This window comes from Trachurus japonicus, chromosome 22 (genome assembly GCF_045865225.1).
Source record: "Trachurus japonicus isolate A0001 chromosome 22, Traja_1.0".
Lineage (NCBI taxonomy): Eukaryota > Metazoa > Chordata > Actinopteri > Carangiformes > Carangidae > Trachurus > Trachurus japonicus.
Window position 1 is genome coordinate 20,862,254 of NC_140928.1, and position 19,001 is coordinate 20,881,254.

The 19,001-nt window shown below is 41.4% G+C and overlaps 1 protein-coding gene across 2 annotated transcripts in view; it reads left to right on the top strand.

Moving 5' to 3' along the window:
- lrfn5a (leucine rich repeat and fibronectin type III domain containing 5a) overlaps positions 1-19,001 on the top strand; it is a 141,191-nt gene that overhangs the window by 112,845 nt on the left and 9,345 nt on the right. For both annotated transcript variants that reach the window (XM_085767237.1, XM_085767239.1), the window contains exons 3-8: positions 556-779; positions 4,894-5,022; positions 5,129-5,309; positions 5,678-5,833; positions 6,560-6,819; positions 8,628-9,095. In XM_085767237.1, the coding sequence (XP_085623363.1) occupies positions 583-779; positions 4,894-5,022; positions 5,129-5,309; positions 5,678-5,833; positions 6,560-6,819; positions 8,628-9,095 (1,391 nt within the window). In that variant the 5' untranslated portion in view covers positions 556-582. The remainder of the gene's footprint in view (positions 1-555; positions 780-4,893; positions 5,023-5,128; positions 5,310-5,677; positions 5,834-6,559; positions 6,820-8,627; positions 9,096-19,001) is intronic.

Below are 19,001 nucleotides of genomic sequence, written 5' to 3' on the forward strand. Positions count from 1 at the left end.
CAATCAAGGTTGTCATTAATGAGCATTTTCTCTCACCCTGCATTGCCCTGCTCCGTCTCTCTCTCTAAACCTTTCCTAATTAACAACAAGCACTGCTGCTTACTAATGATGATCAAACGCGTGTGTATGTGTGCATAGTTATGCTGCTGGGCAATGAATGACTCCAATAAACATCTCCTCTGGTTTGATTAGTTATGCCCAAAAGTTGGTGGTGAGGCCTTTGGGTTCATTTACTGAAGTCTGGTCATTAGTATTTCTATCAGAGTCAGATTCTGTAAAAGTGTAATGGTGTATGGAGTTTTACTGATAACACAGAGAATTCAAAAGGATTCTTATCCTATTTACAATAGCGATATACTGTACAGATGTATGATGTTGTTTTTGATTTTTTTTTTTTTTGGCACTGCTATCTGAAGACTGCAGAAAGAAGAAATAGAAATAGAAGATAATACATGATCAGTGGTGAATGGATGTCTGTTCAGTTCTTTCTTTTTTAAAAGTATCATATTTCCAGTATGGATTCATCTAAATTTCTCCCTTTGTCTCCTATTTCAGGTGTTGTGTCCAGGTGGGGTGGTTACCATGGAGAGGCTGTTGCTGTGTGTGATGCTGGCAGTTGCCATGGCAGTGCGGGCACAAATCTGCCCAAAGCGCTGTGTATGTCAGATCCTGTCGCCCAACCTGGCAACCCTCTGTGCCAAGAAAGGTCTGCTGTTTGTACCACCCAACATCGACAGGCATACTGTGGAGCTACGACTGGCTGACAACTTTGTCACAAGGTAACAGTCACATCCATAAAACTATCAACAACACGACCACTCTTCAGGTGCTGTGTCAGCTGTTACATCACTTTCTTACCTTGCTGGTGTTTTATTTGAGGTGTTGATATCCATTAGAAGATATGTTTATGGCTTTAAGGACAAAAAAAAAAAACATCTCAGTAGTTTCACGACTCTTCTCAGGTTTTCTCTGCAGCTCTGGCTTAGTAATAGGGAGGCAACTGATCATGATTAACTGAATTTAATTCAAAACATGTGATTGTTAGATGGAAATAATTTCTACTCACATGTAAAACCATTAACTTCATAAGACCAGTTAATAGAGAATAGCACTGTGTGCAATGTAGCTCCGCCTCCCACCTGTGCTGGCATGTGACGGGTCACTAAAACAAAATATTTAGGCCACATATGGGACATTATATTAGACTGGGTGTGCCCATGCTGCCTTGCGCACAGTTTTATTCGCTCTGCAAGTCATCCAGGAAACCATGCACCCAATTTTTCCCTCAACGAGGGAGCCAATCACAGAACATGGGAGGGGGCAGCACGACGATGATGACACACCAAAGCGACTTTGTTGATAGCCTGTCGATCCAACATGGCGGCAGACGCTTTACCTTTTGATGCAGCGTTAGAAAGTGTTTTAGGGCGCTTTCACACCAACAGCAGTTGGTGCGCACTAAATGGTCCATTCGAACCAAAAGCTCTTAGTTCGGTTCGTTTTCGCCGGTGTGAAAGCATCAATCGCACTCGGGTGCGCACCAAATCAAGTGGACCGAGACCTCTGAAAAGGGGTGGTCTCGGTCCGCTTGATTCCGCGGTGCGGTGCGGTCCCTCTGGTGTGAACGGCAACCCCGCCTTTCCGAAGCCCCGCCTTTCCGACAATAGACTTCCATTCATCGTAATAGCGGGGTTTTCTATTTTTTCTAAAGACCCCGCTACTCCGAAAAGGCTATTGGGGGAAACCCCCAGTGCGCAGTGCGCATTGATCCTTTTTTCCTTTTTGGGGTCAAACGGATCATGTGCATAATTAACTGCAAAACAAGCAAATACTTCATATTAATGACATATAACGTTCATTATGCTTCTAGCCTGTCAAGCCTCTACCTGGTCTTTTTTACTAAACTTAACCAACTCCTTTCTTCATTGCCTAAGCCTAACCAAAGCATCTCCCTCAGTCAGCTGTCAGTGCGAGCGGCGGCTGCAGCAGCCTCGCGCCCGTGTGAGCTCAAGCCGGCTTCAGCCGCGCTCGAGCGGAGCAGGGGGGGAGAAAAAGATAAAAAGTGTATTTCTATTACTGTGTGGAGATCTCCAACAACGGAGTCGGGGAGAAAGCAAGTGGGACAGATCTGCCCAGTCCCTGAGCAGCGCATGTTTCACAGACAAGCCACAAAGCAGAATGTAAACAACGTCACGCGGTTCAGCACCTTGGACAGCTGCGGGGGGGAGGAGGGGGTGTCGGAGTAGCGGTGTTTCGAAGTGGGGCTATTTCGGAACAGCGGGGTGTCGAAGTGGAGGGTTGTCGGAATGGAGAGCTGTCCCCAGGTCTACCAGTGTATTTTCAATGAAAAGCGAGTGTGTTTGGGCCCGCCACAGTGTCTCATGGAAAAAAAGAAACTGCGTTTCACCATCTATCATCTCTGCCACTGCCAGTCTGCCCCTCCACCTGCCGTCTCTCTCGCGTGCTGTCGCACCGCGCACGCAGACACTCACACTCACACACACAACCACAGAGGGAGGGAGAGGGAGAGAGAGGGGGGCGGGGGGGGGGGGGGGGGGCGCATGGAGAGGTTGCGCTTGGCCGCTAATAAACGGAACATCTATGAGCTGTATCGCGCTAATTGTACAGTGTTCTAAAGTGTTGTCTCCATTGTGAAAGTCCAAATTGGCGCTTATTTCTACCGGAAGATGGCGAAACGTCATTCAGACCAGTTTTAGTTTGTTTGCATGTGTGAACGCGGACCACTCCGCAGTCTGTAGCTGCAATGTAACAATTTTACTGTCTGGTGTGGACTAAATAATCGAACTAGCGGTGTGAAAGCGCTTTTAGAGCACAAGTTTATTTTGAAAAAAGAGCAACGTTTAGCATTTTTTTCCTCATCGGATTTCCATCGCTCTACATACGTTATCGGGTATGATTAATACAATTGGCTATAAGCTACGTACAGACATATTTGATAGACATCCGTAGCGCCCAATAAACAGCTCTGAGCTTTTGTAAACCACACCCCATATTTGAAAAATTAACAGGTGGTTCCCAGACTAATCTCAGTCTACACTGAGATGAGGTGTGCTGTTAGCCAGGCTAACATTACATGCCAACAAAGATCAAATCGTGTAAGGTCTGAATGTCCGAAGTCTAAGCGGGTCAGAGTTGGGGCATAGTTGAGAGCAGCAACTGCTTTGTTAAAGGGATAGTTCACCCAAAATTGAAATTTCCCAGTATCTACTCACCCTAATGTGGACTAAGGGCTGGGAGAAGTTTCAGAGTCCTCCGTGGCTTCTCTGAGTTGCAGGGGGTCTTGGCGTAGCAGTGCATGTCCATATAACGGTTGCAAATGGATACCAACTGTCTTCGTAAACAAAAAGACACACCAAAAAACATCCAAATACCTCCATGCTGCGCGTATGTAATGTCCGTCTTGTATTGAAGCCCCGAAATGCGAAATTGTCCCGAAAAAAAATTAAATAAGTCTATATTCAAGCTTGTTTTGAAGCGGAAGCTTCTATAGACTGAAATATAGACCTATTTAATTTTTTTCAGGACAATTTCGCAATTTCGGGGCTTCAATACAAGAGCAGCATGTGTCTTTTTGTTATGAAGACAGTTGGTATCCATTTGCAACCGTTATATGGACATGCACTGCTACGCCGAGACCCCCTGTAACTCAGAGAAGCCACGGAGGACTCTGAAACTTCTCCCAGCCCTTAGTCCACATGAGGGGGAGGAGATAATGAGTGAAATTTCAATTTTGGGTGACCTATCCCTTTAAGTTACAGAAGTCCCGACAGCTGGTTTAAAGGTTCAGTTTCTGAATTAAAGCTTTGAGCATTATTCCATGGACTGAATGCTTTGATAATTTCACAGTGTTGATATAGAACCTAGACTTGCTTTATAATAAATAAAAAATAAAAAATAAAAAAAAACATGGGAATCTCACTAAATACTGAACCGGCTGGACGTCACCTTTAACATTGTCTGATTGTCTGACAGAGCAGCATTGCTAACACAGAGCGCTTCAGAGGCGTAGAAGTAATCCCTATGCAGCGCTTTAGCATATGAACAATTCATTAATTAGCTGCTTAGCAAATGAAAACAAAAACAACCACTCTGCCTGGATAAAATACTGTAATACTCTCCAAAATCTCACTAGTTAGCTCATCCATGAATCACATAAGTGTTATGAAAAGTGAAGAATGAAAAAAAGATCATTGAAATTTGAAGATGCTCATGGGCACCCAAACAGCATAAGCATATTCTATGACATATTATATATTCAGACACATAAATTATATTGATGTGGGTAATGAACAACTTTCTCTCAACTGGAAACGCAGCCTGATCTATTATGTCATGATGAAACAACCCCTGGAGCTCCTCCAACAAAGATGAGGAAGTGTGAGAAGTTTTGGACAGAACGGCATCACCCAGGGTGCTTTTTTATGGCGATGCGCTCATATTATCCTCTGGAACCAGAATGAAATAAAACTCATTTGGGTGTTTAAAGAAAGCACATTCTTCGAGGGCCCCAGAGTAAGTCAGAGTCGGTTCACAGTCAGTGGAGCAGCGCGAGGCTGTCTCCTGATGCCACTGGAGTTTTGTGCCTCGGTTCTTGGCTCCATAGCCGTTGGAGAGAGTTGTTCATATTGAATGAGCTGCACAGGATGAAAGAAATACCACATGTGAATTCTGTTTCAGGATGAATATTTCTCCCAAACGTCGAAAGGGTTTCCCCATAAATGTTTCCTTTCAACTCCAGTGTACATCTGAACACTACTAAACACGCAACATCAATTTTCAAAGGAATATTTTGAGAGTTTTATCTTCGGCACCGGAGAAAATATCAGTGATGATATATGTTTGTCTCTTAGCCGTTGTCCTCTGTATCCACAGTGTGAAGAGGAAAGATTTTGCAAACATGACACGGCTGGTAGACCTGACATTATCCAGAAACACCATCTCCTACATCACACCTCATGCCTTCGCTGATCTGGAAAACCTCAGAGCCCTACACCTCAACAGGTAAGGCTTCCACAGGCTGATGAATTATGGGTGTTGTCGTTTATTTTCCAAGACTGCAAAGATCTGGATGTTATGAGAATATTTCCATCCCTTGTATCTCTCACAGTAACCGGCTGACAAGGATAGGCAACGATACGTTCAGTGGCATGTCAAAGCTTCACCACCTGATTCTGAACAACAACCAGCTGGTGCTGATCCACCAGGGAGCGTTCAACGACCTGCTGGCGCTGGAAGAGCTGGACCTCAGTTACAACAATCTGGACTCTATTCCTTGGGAGGCCATCCAGGTCAGGATCGCCTTAAACTGCAGCAGACTCTCAAACTCTCTTAACTGGAGGCCTTTTTAAGAGCCCATTCCAAAGAACATAAAGTGGCCATAAAACCTTTTTGGCCATTTCTTAGATATAAAATAAAGAGATCTTAAGGGTTTTTTGGACAGATGACAGACAATTATAATACAATTCAATAAACCTATATGCACTGGTTATAGATTCTCTCCAGTTGTTTTTTTATTAGTAGTATTTATGTGAATTTTCCTTGCTAACAATTACAATTACATTAGTGCTTTTTGTCAGTCAAAATGCTGTTTATAGTAACACTTATTAAACATAAAAATCTTTCCTTTTTTGTCTTGTTTTTTCTGCCATTCCAACAGAAAATGACCAGCCTGCATACGTTGAGTTTGGACCACAACATGTTGGACTTTATTCCAGAGGGAACCTTCTCACTGCTCCAGAAACTGAACCGGCTGGACGTCACCTCCAATAAGCTCCAGAAGCTCCCACCAGACCCTCTTTTTCAACGGGCTCAGGTATCCTTTACACAAATAAAAATGCAACCCAATGGAAAAAGTTCAGCCAAGCTTTAAACTACTCACTCTAAATCTGTTTAAGTGAGCTATTTGTAAGTTTTATTAGTCCACTGTAGAGGATACATTGTGAGTTCAGCATCAAACTTCATTCCTTGCTGTCTCTTGTGGTGGAAAGCAATGCCAATCTTTTCTTCTGCTAACCGGTTAGCCCCGACCTGTCTGGTCACTTTCCGATAGTGAATCATTGTACAGTAGCCTCAAATATGCTTTAAAGACATTCCACTGCTCAAAGGATGTTTTTTTTTTAAAGAGCTCCACTCAAGCGACCAGCACAACCTGCTACTGGTATCTTGCTGCTTTCTGATAGCAGTTCACTATAGCCTCAAATCTGCCCTGAAGATGTAGTGCTAAACTGCTGTGCTAAAACCTGTTGTAAACATGAATATGCCTTCTTCTTAATTAACGGCAGTACCACCTGTTCCTGGCAGGAAATCACTTTAAGCAATAGATAAAACTTCTTAATAGCCTCTTTAAAGGTAAAGACCTTATTCATCTACATTTTGAAACATATTAAATGTTTCTGGCCTTGGTGATTTATGCAGTCACTCAGGTTAATCCAGGGGTTTTCACATTGTGTTCTTTATCTATATAGAATCAAGTGTAAATTAGATTTTAGAAACAAATGACCTTTGGCTTGACCTTTGAGTCTCCGTTTCACATTTCCAGGTTCTGGCCACATCAGGTATCCTATCCGGCTCCGCCTTCGCCCTCTCTTTTGGCGGGAACCCTCTCCACTGCAACTGTGAGTTACTGTGGCTGAGAAGGTTGAACAGGGAGGATGACCTGGAGACATGCGCCTCGCCCCAGCACCTCTCTGGTCGATACTTCTGGTCCATCCCGGAGGAAGAGTTCTTGTGTGAACCCCCACTTATCACCCGATTCTCCCACGAGATGAGGGTGCTTGAAGGACAGCGTGTTGCACTAAGGTATCAATATTAGTTTGTATAATATGAAGATCTTTAATAAGTTTCCTCATTATCCTATCCTAACCACTCTGTACTCACACACGCACATAGACACTTTTTCCGTATTAATTGCAGTAGTTCTGCATTGTGTTTATAAACCGCTCAAGAATATATGAAATGCCCCACTGTTCAATGAAGCAAAACATAGGGACATTACACCAAAAATTTAAGAAGGACAAAACTAAATCAAGACAACAACAGAGAGATGATAACGACTTAATTTGCATATATATTGGTCACACACTTCCAATCATAATAGATGTTATGTTTTCAAGTGTGGAAATATGATGGAAATGAGAAAAAGAGGCAAAGGAAATCAATGGGAAGGCCATTATTCTCTTTCCTTTATTGTAGCTTGTCCTCAGCTCCATGTATAGGATATAAGAGGAGATTATCAGAGGATTCATATTTTTAGTTTTTACAGCATAAAGCTTAAAACATAAAACTGCAAAGAGGCCAAGGAGGAGTCAGGGTACACAATTAGGTATTGAAAATGATTTTTTTTATTTTTTTTATCTGATGTCAGACTTGAATGTATACGAGTTCATGTGAATATTACATAAATTATCAATCTTTGAGTTTTGGGACAGATTAGGAAAAATAAGGAAAAATGTCATCATATATCTACATGAATATGTACCTGGTCATTATTTAAAGCAGAAGTAAGCGGAATGTTTGTGTTAATATAAGTCTTAAATAGTTATATCTTCCAACGGCAATCACTTACATAGAGTGTTTGGTCTGTCAGTCACTTTCCTTGTAAACTTTCCTTGTATCCTACAACCTTTATCCAATGAGGAGAGAGAACGGCATAAAGGGGCGGTCCTCTCTGTGTGTGCAGCCAAGGGATGCGCGTGAATGTGGTGACGTAGGGACGAGGGCTGGGACTGCTAACTCCATCTGCTGACAGGAAGTTAGCCAAAACCACCGGATCGCTTACTTCTGCTTTAATAAAGACAATGTTTAATAATACAAAAATAAAAATAAAGCATTTCTACATATCTGCTGTCATGCACATTCTACAATTTAATGTAGACTACATTACATATGTGCTCTGTCGACAAAGCAAATATGTCAGACTGTTTTCCATCCCAGTATAGCTCCATGAAGGAAAGTGGAGGAATTTTCCAGAAACCCCCACCAATGTTCTGCTTTCACTGTACAACTTGTCCCGTTTACATGAGAGCTTTAATTCCGAATTAAAATAATTTAATTCTGAATAAAAATTAATTTGGCTTTAAAAAGACCATGTAAACACTTAATACCGAGTGAAAATGATAATTCAGAATTAAACTTAATTCCAAATTAAGTGGGTGGTTTATTCCGATTTTAAATCTGAATTAATTAATTCCTCGATCATGTAAACGTTTATTCTTCTTAAAATTAATTCCGGTCGTTCTACGCATGCGTATTAACTGACTCGCCGCTCTCTGCTCTGTGTGTGTGGACGCCGCCGCGGCCAAGTTTAGCAGCAGCGGAGCGGCTGGTAGACGTAAATACGTAAACACGTGTACCCCCTGTCCAATCAGAAACCTTCCCGACCACCAGACATTGAGCGGAATTAAATAAAGGCGATTTAACGTGTTTTCCATGTAAACCTCAATTCGGAATTATTATTTCCATGTAAACTTGAAGGACAATATTTTAATTCCTAACTATTTAATTCTGAATAATTAATTCCGAATTAAAAAAAACATCATGTGAACGTGGTAAGTGTCCCCATTCTGTCTTGTTTCTCATGAGTTCCACTCTACTGCTTCTCCGTGAAGGTGTAAGGCGAGAGGTGACCCAGAGCCAGCCATCCACTGGATCTCTCCAGAGGGAAAACTGGTGTCCAACTCCTCCAGAACGTTGGTCTACACCAACGGGACCCTGGACATCCTCATCAGTACTGTGAAAGACACCGGCACCTTCACTTGCATCTCCTCCAACCCTGCCGGTGAAGCCCACCAAAAAATAGACCTGGTTATAATAAAGCTCCCTCACATCTCCAACAACACCAACAACATCCAAGAGCCCGACCCCGGATCCTCGGACATCTCCACGTCGACCCGTGGCGGAGCCAACGGCAGCAACGTGACGGGCGACGTGAAAGGTGGCGTGGATAAGAGGGTGGTGACGGCCGAGGCCACGTCGTCCACGGCTCTGATCAAGTTCAACTTCCAGAGGAATATTCCGGGCATCAGAATGTTCCAGATCCAGTACAACGGGAGCCAGGACGACTCGCTGGTGTACAGGTGAGACTGACAGAATGGTTACGTCAGAGCCAGACAGACAGTTTACACTAGGCAGAGGTATAGACACCGAGTCTTAGCTGTACAGATTGGATTACAGTTGATTAAATGCACCTGCAATGATCCTGTTGGAAAATGCGATCACAGGAAACAGAAACACAACACAGATGAAGCTGAAGAAAATAGGCAAACGCTCTGAGAGGACTACAGCAGTGGCAGGAGGACACTACAAGTGCACTATAAGCTACAAACTAAACTACAAAAGCACTACAAAGGTGCACAAGTGTATCGGGAAAATACCCTGTCGGAGGTTTTCCTTATGTGTTCTGTACCCTATTTTAGCTTTTTCTCAACGTTTAGTAAGAATTATTATTGTTTTTTCAAGCACAGTAGTATAGAGCTATAACTCTCTGAACTTGTAAATTAAATATTGTCTGTTGATGAAGTATGGCATGTAGGCTACAGCAAGAAATTACGGTGGCCGGGAGGTGCAAACCAAGATTACAACATGTAAAACACTTTTACAAAGCTTGAGACAAATTTACATTTTTAGAAAACATTTTTACATATCATAAAACAAAATTACATTACCATAACACATTTACAAGTCCCGAAACAAATTTACATTTCAGAAAACAAATTAACAAGAAACAAAACACTTTTACAAACGCCACGACAAAGTTACAAGTGTTGAAACACTTTTACAAGTCCCAAAACAAATTTACAAGTAACATATCAACCGGAAAGGGAATGTACCTACCAACTACCGGAAGTGATAACGGGAGCAGCCAATACGAGTTGTTCATGGTGACCCAAGATGGACCCAAATTTTGTAAAAGTGTTTCAGAATTTGTAAAAATGTTTTCTAAAATGTAAATTTGTCTTGAGCTTTGTAAAAGTGTTTCGGAATTTGTAATGTTGTTTTTCACCTCCAGGCCACCGTAAGAAATAGCCTTGGTAACATGCTAAGAGAAAATTACAAGTAAAAACATATATTAATATAATGTGGAAAACATCTTATTAAGATATTAAATGATCAAATCTGGGAATTATTATAAACAGAATTGTGGCAATGTTACAGTAAATACCATGTGTAATGGTTTCATACACATGCCACTGTGTATGATATTACAGTACAAATAGGTTCATCAGAGCAAAACAGACCAAACTGGGCTGCGACGGCAAAAATGGCAGACAAAACAGAGACAGTGAGAAAGTTGACAATCCTCAGTCAAAACAAGTCAGGGCCCCCTCACTCTGCTGACTCACTGGGGCGGCCTTGATAGGAGGAGCTCCGCCAGTCTTTCTTGACTCTTGCTATTTGTTCAGGATTACAAAGATTAGATGGATCTCGCAGGGAATGATTGTTATTTGAGCTAAATATTTACTCTGGTGAAATGGGGGGAATTAACAAACACAAAGAGCCTTCATAGGGAAATCTGCCAGTATTATCTGCCTTTCATATTCTGCTAATCCCCCATACATACTTCATCAGTAAGCACCGTCATCACAGAAAGAGAGCTGCAGTAGGGGGAGGGCTGGGGCTGACCGTCTGGGTCACAATGATGACAATGCCCTGAGCTGTTAAGAAATTCATCTCTGAAGGCTGATTTTTCTTTTTTAAACTACAACCTATGAATGAAGGATCTTCATCTCACTGTGACTGCATCAATGTATAATTACAAACAGGGATCATTCATATGAGAATCCGCCGGTGTTATCCGCCTTTCATATTATTCCTAATCTGTGTACATAATTCATCAGCACTTAACTCCATTCACAGGATGCATCATGGTGAGGCGGCGCCAATGGGATTTATAGCTGTCTGTCTTCTAGCGATAACATCATAGATCACATCACATCTGTCTGTCTGTGGCTCCTTCTTTCACAAAGCACACCGAAGCCTTTGTGCATTTGTAGGATTTTCACCCTACAAAAGGATGTTTATACATTTAGCTCGACACTTAAAAGTACTTGCTGGAAAGTATTAAGTTAGGGAGCATGACAGTCACAAAAAAACCCAAAACAAGCAGCATCCTGTGGGGGCACGGAGGTGGAGTTACCGCTGAGCCTTTAACCATTGTTCCTGTCTCTATCACCTCAATCAAAGTCGTATCTCTCTTGCTGTCTTCTTCTTTTCCAGTATTCATTTGCGTGTCTCGGTGTTATTTTGCAGCTCTCTTGTCTTTAGATAGTGGATTGATTTCCATTCAACACCTTTGCTGGCACAAAGTAGCAACTCATTGATTCTTCTTTTTCATTACCCAAACACAGAGAAGAGAAGAGAAGAGGGGACGGAGAGAATAGAAGAGAGGGAGGGGAGAAAAAGACAGGTGGAAAACGTAGAGGGGTATGAATGAGAGAGAATGACAGACAGGGGAAGACTGCTGCTATTGTCACACACGGAGCTCTTACTTTTCAGCTTCAATCAGAGCCTATTGATCTGCTGCACATTGACATTTGTGCACTTTACTCCCCACCTGCTCAGCATAATGTTGTTGGGTGTTGAAGAGTGTTCCTGTGTGAATCCTCCATACTGTGGCCTCGGCTGTCTGCACTAACAAAAAGAAAAGTATCAAGCTTTTTACAGGCATACCCCCGCTCCTCAGGCTCAGTTCTTCTCATGTCTGAAATGTAATAGTTGTAATATTTGATTCGATATCGATCCATGCAGGGAAACCCCACCCACAGCTCCTCCCACAGGGAGGTCAGGGTCAGCTGCAGAGAAGCACGGCCAGAGGAGCAGACAGAGATTTGGTGTCTTGCTCAAGGACACTTGAGACAAGCAGATGATTACTCATACAGTAGCAGTGTTTCCAACACCCCTCATTCTGCTTAAGTGTTATATTTCCATTGGAGAGGCCGGCCTGTTGCCCAGTGGGCGACGACGAGAGGGTAAACCCACTTCACAGTGGTAAACTCACAGCAGTGCAAGTTTTGTTTATACTGTAGTGTACAACTTATCAATATCATAAAGTAGCAATGAGTATTTCTTTGTAATATTAAAATGAAGTGTGACTGAAGAAGTCATCATTTCTATACCAAACCTGTGAATTTCGAACACAGGAGGCACTGCTCTAATTATATCATGCAAAATGAACAGTGTCTTAACAAGCTACAGCAAGTACAAGTTAATTGTTCTCAGCTGCTGCTGGTTAAAGTTAATGATGTGATGTTGTAACAATAAACTGGAAACCTTCACTGTTTTCAGGTTAATATGTTTCTCGTATATTCTTGAAGACTTTTCCGTTTTTTGAGGATAACATTGTCTTTTTATCTAGTCCAAGCAGAGAAAAAAATCATTTTTTAATTAATTGGTAATTGTTGACCCGAGTATAACTTACTGTTATTATTGTAAGATACAATTGCACAACCTTTGCAGCTGTTATCCGGTGTTAATTATACCATTAAAACCAGGTCTCAAAGGAGCTATTTGTACACTTTGCCATTTCTACTCTGCCATTTCTTCATCCTGCAGCCATTTACTTACTAGCTACTGGTTGCTACTGTACCTCTCTAAAGCAGATGGTGCATGTTCAGCACCGAATATTATGTTTTTACTCAGAAAGAGTGGTGGAGAGCGACTCACTGTAGCCATGAGTTTGCCTTGAAGACATAGTGGCATGATACCATTACATTTGACAGCTGAGAAAATTACAAATGAGCCCTTTCATTATGTCTGTTTTCTCTTGAAATGTACTCACTTTGACTTTCGAGTTTTCTGATTGACTAGTTTCAACCCAGCGATGTCAGAAATAACAAGTTTGTTTACATAGCTCTATAGTGTTTTTGAACTGTGTGATAATATATAATCTTGGCATAAGGCACAGCAAATGACAACACAACTGCTGTCATTCCACATCTCTTTGTGGCAGATTTGCATTTGGTTTGATCGTAAACATTTGGACATAAAAATACTCAAAATTATATATTTTTCCTCATATCACTCAGCACAGTGCTATATCGTGGTAGTATCTTGAGAAATTATTCTGCAATATAGTCACTCCTTACTGTTTGACAGGGCTTGAAGAGTAAATAACAGAAATCCTAGAAAAAAAACATGACATTTCATTGAACCCCAGTGTGATAGTATGTACACACATACATATACAACACATTTTGTTATTTCTTCAAGGTCCTAACAATATTTATTTCACAGTTAATTTGCAGGGCCTCTCATAGCAGTGTATGGGCCTGTACATGTTTTTGCAAAATCTGTAAACATGTCCTTGTATTTCATGGCTGCCAAAGAAACACTTTTTTTTCCCTTTAGAGATTCTTAAATCTCCATTCTCTTCTTCCATGAATGGAGACTACAGTATAAGGAACTAAATTGAGTCATCCACAAAGCCCTTATCTTAGCTTTGGCTGTTAACTCCTCATTCAGGGTCAGGTCAAGGGAAGGATGATGTCGATGAAATAATGCTCTGACCTTTTACACATGACCTATCGCAGCAGAGGCGGCACGTGCAGTCTTCGGCCTTTACACCTCGCTGGTTTTATTGAACAATTCCTAGGCCGTGTCGATGATGATGGTAAACCTCACCGCCAGCATCGACATTGACATCCATAAAACGGCCACAAAGTAGGATGTGCTCTGCTCTTATTCAGCTGCGGAGGCAATTATTGCCCTTAATTAAGGGTTGGGATGATTGCTGGCCATTCTGGGAATACATAAAGAATGAATTCCCAAATTATAAAATGAACATATCTATTGTTTAGTCGATGAATAGATTGAAAATGATGATGGTTAGAAAGGTTTTTGAAGATACGAGCCGTTAGTGTGGAATGAAAGAACAATGAATGGAAAATAGCTTTCTAAAAAGAATGATAGATATCAGATGGCAATGATATGTGCTGATGCTAGTTGAGATAATTGAAGGCATTTGGGTTGTGTCTTTATTTGCCCCCCTTTTGTCTTAAAACAATTTTCTTTTTGTTTTTTAATTCCATGGCTCTTTGTGGGAGTACTGCAGTACCTTGCAGGTTGGGAGCCACTGCAGTATCGTTTACTTAGTACTTACTACTACTAGTCATGCTTCAAAGGGGTCAGTTTTTGACATTTGACATCTAAAAATCAGCTCATCAAATCATAGATAAATCACCATCTCCCTCGAGAGAGCATAAAGCACATGACCTATAGCAGTTCAGTCTTTCAGGTTTTAAATCTGTCAGTATGGGAGGTGAAATGCAGGGTGGGATACACATGAAGCTGTGTTACAGGACCAGTGGATGTAGGCCTACTGATAACAATTTTAAATACATATAAAGTAGGTATCAGATGATAGAGAGAAGCTGCTATTTAAGGAATGAGAAAGATGAAACCTGAGCATTGCAAATAAATCAATAAAATCTTGAAATTCTGTTTGCTGTGCTTACAGTTACACAAGCACTAAACAAAGGGTTGAGGTAGGGGTTAGGCAAAGTATAGTTTATCCTCTACAGATCTGCAGACATTATGATTTCATGCTGCTGAATTCGCCTTTCACAGGACACAAACTTTCCTTTGACATTTAACAGTTTAGTTGAGAACACACACGCACACACACACAGCCTATTCTCCCTCCATCCTATAGTCCTCATCCGCTCTGCCTGTTTTTGTTTTGTTTTGTTCTTTTTTCCCTCTATGTTCTTTCAGCAGTTGTTTTCCACTCCAGCAGACCCATCGAGCTACAGGGGCTGGTTGCCATTTGCCAAAAAAACTACACATCAAGCAAATTGTGTGGCAAGCTTTTTTTATTAGGCTACACAACAGGGGGTTGGGGATGAATCCAGGCTTTTAAAAAAAGGCCCACTCACTCTCCCCCCACTCTCTCCCTCCCTCTCACACGGGGAGGAAGTAGTTTATCCTTGCCAATGGTCCCTGCGGCCCAGGTATAACACCTAGCTCAGCTGTGCTTAAGGCGTGAAGAAACCTCTGTCTTTATCGCACAGTTATGTTCCAATTCTGATTTTATAGCACCATAAACATATCGCGGGCTTAACGTAACAGTGTTATTGTTGTAAATAGTCTATGGGGTTTTAAACGGAGGCGAGTGGCACAGAGAGAACTACCACAACAGCTAAAAGGATAAAAAGAAAAATGAGCAGCGAAAGGAGGCAAGGAGTGATAAAAGGAGGCAAAAAGAACATAAAGAAAATGAGAGTGTGTGTGTGTGTGGGGGGGGGGGCAATGAAGAAGAGAGTAAAACAAGGAAGATGTAGTAGAAAGAGGTTGTGAGAATGGAGGAAATAAGAGTGGTAACATGAGGGAAAGGAGCAGTGAGGAAGAAACGGGGTGATATATAGAAAACAAGAGTAGAAGTTCGGGAAAAGAAGGATGAAAGAACAAAGAAAGGGAGGCAGCAAGGAGAGAAGGAAGTAGTAAAAAAGGGGGCTAAAAGTTGGAACGGATTAGTGAAGAAATGACAGTATGGAGGGAGGAAGTATGGAAGGAGCCAACCACAGCATTAAGGATAGATGTAGATGAGTCAGCTAAATGGAAGAATGGAGCTGAGCTTGGCAGATAGAGGTCTACACCCAGATACAGATAGTGCTGAAATGTCTTCCCTGCATCTGGGACAGCTCCCGCTGCACGGCACTTTGACATCTACTCTGTGGTGCTTGTTTGCACTGAGCTCAGCAGTAATGAGATCGTGCTAAGTGTGGAGTGTCTTTGCTTTTGTTTTGGAATTAGGAACTGACTAAACTAGGGCCCCTTCTGGTGGGTGAGGTTCAAATGAAGACCACAGAGTAGTCCTGCCTTGTATAGCAAATTTTCATGATTGTTTGCATGTGTTAATTGCATGTTTGCCTCACCGTTCTAGTCATTTCCATTTCATATCCGGCATAACTGAAGCTGTTTACCTGTTCACCGGTCTGGTGTTTGGCAGGTAGTGTGCAGTGTTATTATCAGAGCCTTTTTTGTCAAAACAGCTCGCAGTTGGAATCAGTGGGTGATGAGAGCTGAGAGGGAACCAGGAGAGTTTAGTTTCAGGCCATACAGCCAAAACAATTAGCTTTATGATGGTAAACTGTTCCACAGCCTGAGGCTAACTACAGAGTCAGATAATCATTTTATCTGTGTTTGGGACCACAGCTTACACTTTTCACATCATCATCATAGTCATTTCAGTCATTGTTTATACAAAAAAATATCAACAACAGCAACTTTTTGACTTGTGCATAAGTGTGTATTGCGCTACAGCTCCATTAGATCTGCAGTACTAAGCAAGTGTAATTTCATATTCCAGAAATGAAATTTTAATTATAATTAGCTTTGATCTTTTACACATATTTTTTACAAATTACAAGTCGTAATTTCTTAAGATTCTTAACGTGACAGATGTATCCTCTGTTGTGTTTAAATTCTTTGTCTTTGTTGATAAGAGTTCTCACAGGGAATATTTCAAAATAAAGGTACACAACTCAGCCACGTCTTTGCTCAGATCTTTTACCGTGTGGGTATTATTAGGATTATTAAGTAAACCAAAAAGGTGGGGATAATTACAGTTTTGGATAACGCTGTCATTTAAATAAGCTGCAAATATGTGTTATTGTTAAAGCAGATATCAGTGGAATGTTTTTGTTAATATAAGTCCTAAATAGTCCTATTTTCCGTCAGCAATCACTTACATGAAGTATTTCAGCCTAAACACGAGTCTCTCCGTCACTCTGCTCTGCTGTAACCCGAGGAGAAAATTTTCCTTGTGGGATACAAGTGTTATCCAATGAGGGGAGAGAACGGCATGAAGGGCTGTGTGTGCAGCCAAGGGATGCGCGTGAATGTGGTGACGTAGCACTAGGACCAATTGATGCCTGGCAAGGGCGGGGGCTGCTAACTCATGGTGCGTTCAAGGAAACTCGTACTTTGTGTTTTTCCTTCCTGTGAAGTCATACCAGTTCGATCTGGTACGAGTTCACGGGTCGGAAGTTACGAGTGGCCGTTATAGGGAACTTTCACAGACAACAGGACGGTAAAAACACGAGCTACGGGTTACCTGGAACGCTACCAAGTCGTAGTTGTGACTTGAAGCTGTAACTTACGGTTTCAAAAGCCTGCCTTGAACACAGCATTAGCCGAAACGGCCGTGCCACTGATATCTGCTTTAACATTATGACTCTAATTCAAAAATAATTGTATTGACAGTTCAGTGGAGGGAAAAATATGTATCATAATGAACTTCTAGGAAAATTACAATTTAACTTCATTTTGTGACATTGATGTGACCTTGACCTTTGTTCTTTAGGTAAATCTTATCATTTTCTCCTTGAGTCAAAGTGAATGCCAAATTTAAAGAAATGTTCTCAATGAATTACTGAGATGTGCTTTTTGCAAGGGCAGCAACATGTTTTATGAGGTCATGTCTATACGTTTACAATCAAAAATGGGCATTTGTGCCAAAATTTGAGGGATTCCCCTGAGGAGCATATTGCAGTCTATTGTATTTGCAAGGACAAAGCTGTGTTCTGTGACATCACCATGAGCATTCACCTTTGACTCGACTTTAATTTAATCACTTCATCCTTGAGTCCAAGTCACAAACAACTTGCCTGTGGTTCTGGCTGTAAACTGTGTGAAGGCAAAGACTGTATGGAGATGTGTGTTAGCAAAGCCCACCTGACCTGGACTCAGAATCCCTGTTCCACCTGTGACTACAAGCTGTGTGGAGGCTTGTTAACCATTAGCTCTGGCATCAGGGGCATTATGCATGGTGAAACAAAGATAAGAAGCTAGCTCCTGCAATGTTTTCTGTCTGCCTCAGAGACTCAGACCTATTAGCATGGCGTTGTGCCATCTGCTGTGTAAGCTATATTAGCGTTGAGGTCAGCAGTAATGGAGCGGACGTTGAACTACCATTAATCCTCTTCACTTTGTGCTTAGAAACCAGTTAATCTTTACTGGTTTGACTGGAATTGTGTACTTTACTTTTGGCTGTGTTGTTTGCATAACTGAATGAATGTCATGTTGTGTTTAGTGTAAAAAAAAAAGGAAAATGAGGGTTGAAAAGGTGCATTGTCAAGAATTGTTTTAAACCCATTGCTGTTTTTGCATGCTACTTTGTTGGCTTATCTGGCAAAGTTTTCCATGTTTTAGGCTATTGAATTTAGACGAGCTTGCAATGTGGTGGCATGGGAGGCTTTAGCCAGAAGCACCGACTGGCAGTTTCTGAAATAATTGGACAGCCTACTTTTAGATATCTGTGACCCACATTTTGGTTCCTTCACTGTTTGAGCAACACACTGCTGTGCAATGATTTTCTATTCAAACACCTCCAACAAGAGTTGTTAGTGGTAACATACTACTGGTACAACAGAGAATTACTTAACCCTAAACATGTCACAAAATTTGCCAGTAGTTTCTTTTTTGCCCTAATAGAAACTCAGTCATGTGGCATTTGGCTAAACATTGTATGATCACTAAGTCAGCCAGTCAAACATTTGGATATTTGAGGCAGTGCCTGGCGTTGTCTAACCAAAATATTATAGTACATTATCTGAATCTTCACAAAAAAAATGACTACTTTTAGTCACATTGGATAGAATGATAATAAGAAAATGTACAGTAATGTAATGTTAGGTTTGTGACAAGTTGGCTTTTTTGCGTAATCCTTCTGACAACATACATGAAAACATGACAGTTACCAGGTTTTATTCATCAAAAAAAAGAAAAAAAAAGCTGAAATATCATAACCAAATTCATGCATGTTAACTCAAGATCATCCAAAACTTTCATACCCCCATGGAATTCAAAAACACAATTTCCCTGTGTGTCTAGCCCAGAGTAGTGAATATCATTTAAAAACCATTGGAAGTTGTTCATCCAGTGTGTCACACATGGTCAGATCGGGCTTTGCTATAGGGAAGTCAATGACTGCAGAATACAGCTGAGTTAATAGAAGCCCTGGCCCCTTATCGCACTGCTCTAGG